Here is a 408-nt window from a genome sequence, read left to right on the forward strand (position 1 = left end):
CGGTCCAGGCGCAGCAGGGCCAGGTCCGAGTCCAGCGTGACGCGGTCGAAGCGCGGGTGGGGCAGCGCCAGCGTCACCCGGCGCTCCTGCTCCGTCCCCTCGTGCCGCCGCAGGTCATCCTCGCCCAGACGCACACGGAGACCCCTGGACATTGAGGGGACATTGAGGGGATTGGGGACTTTGGGGACATTGGGGACATTGAGGGGATTGGGGACAGTGGGGACTTCAGGGACATTGAGGGGGTTGGGGACTTTGGGGACATGGAGGGGATTTGGGACATTGGGGACATTGAGGACATGGAGGGGGTTGGGGACAGTGGGGACATTGAGGGGGTTGGGGACAGTGGGGACATTGAGGGGATTGGGGACTTTGGGGACATGGAGGGGATTTGGGACATTGGGGACATTG

At 63.7% G+C, this 408-nt stretch overlaps 1 protein-coding gene across 1 annotated transcript in view; it reads right to left on the reverse strand.

Annotated features, from left to right (window-relative positions):
• The window catches only part of LOC102036114 (kallikrein-14-like), a 4,495-nt gene extending 4,343 nt beyond the window's left edge, over positions 1-152 (reverse strand). Inside the window, exon 1 of the mRNA XM_031065486.1 lies at positions 11-152. Within this exon, the coding sequence (XP_030921346.1) occupies positions 11-152 (142 nt within the window). The remainder of the gene's footprint in view (positions 1-10) is intronic.
• Between the last annotated feature and the right edge of the window lie 256 nt (positions 153-408).

This window comes from Geospiza fortis, unplaced genomic scaffold (assembly GCF_000277835.1).
Source record: "Geospiza fortis unplaced genomic scaffold, GeoFor_1.0 scaffold526, whole genome shotgun sequence".
NCBI classification, from domain to species: Eukaryota; Metazoa; Chordata; class Aves; order Passeriformes; family Thraupidae; genus Geospiza; species Geospiza fortis.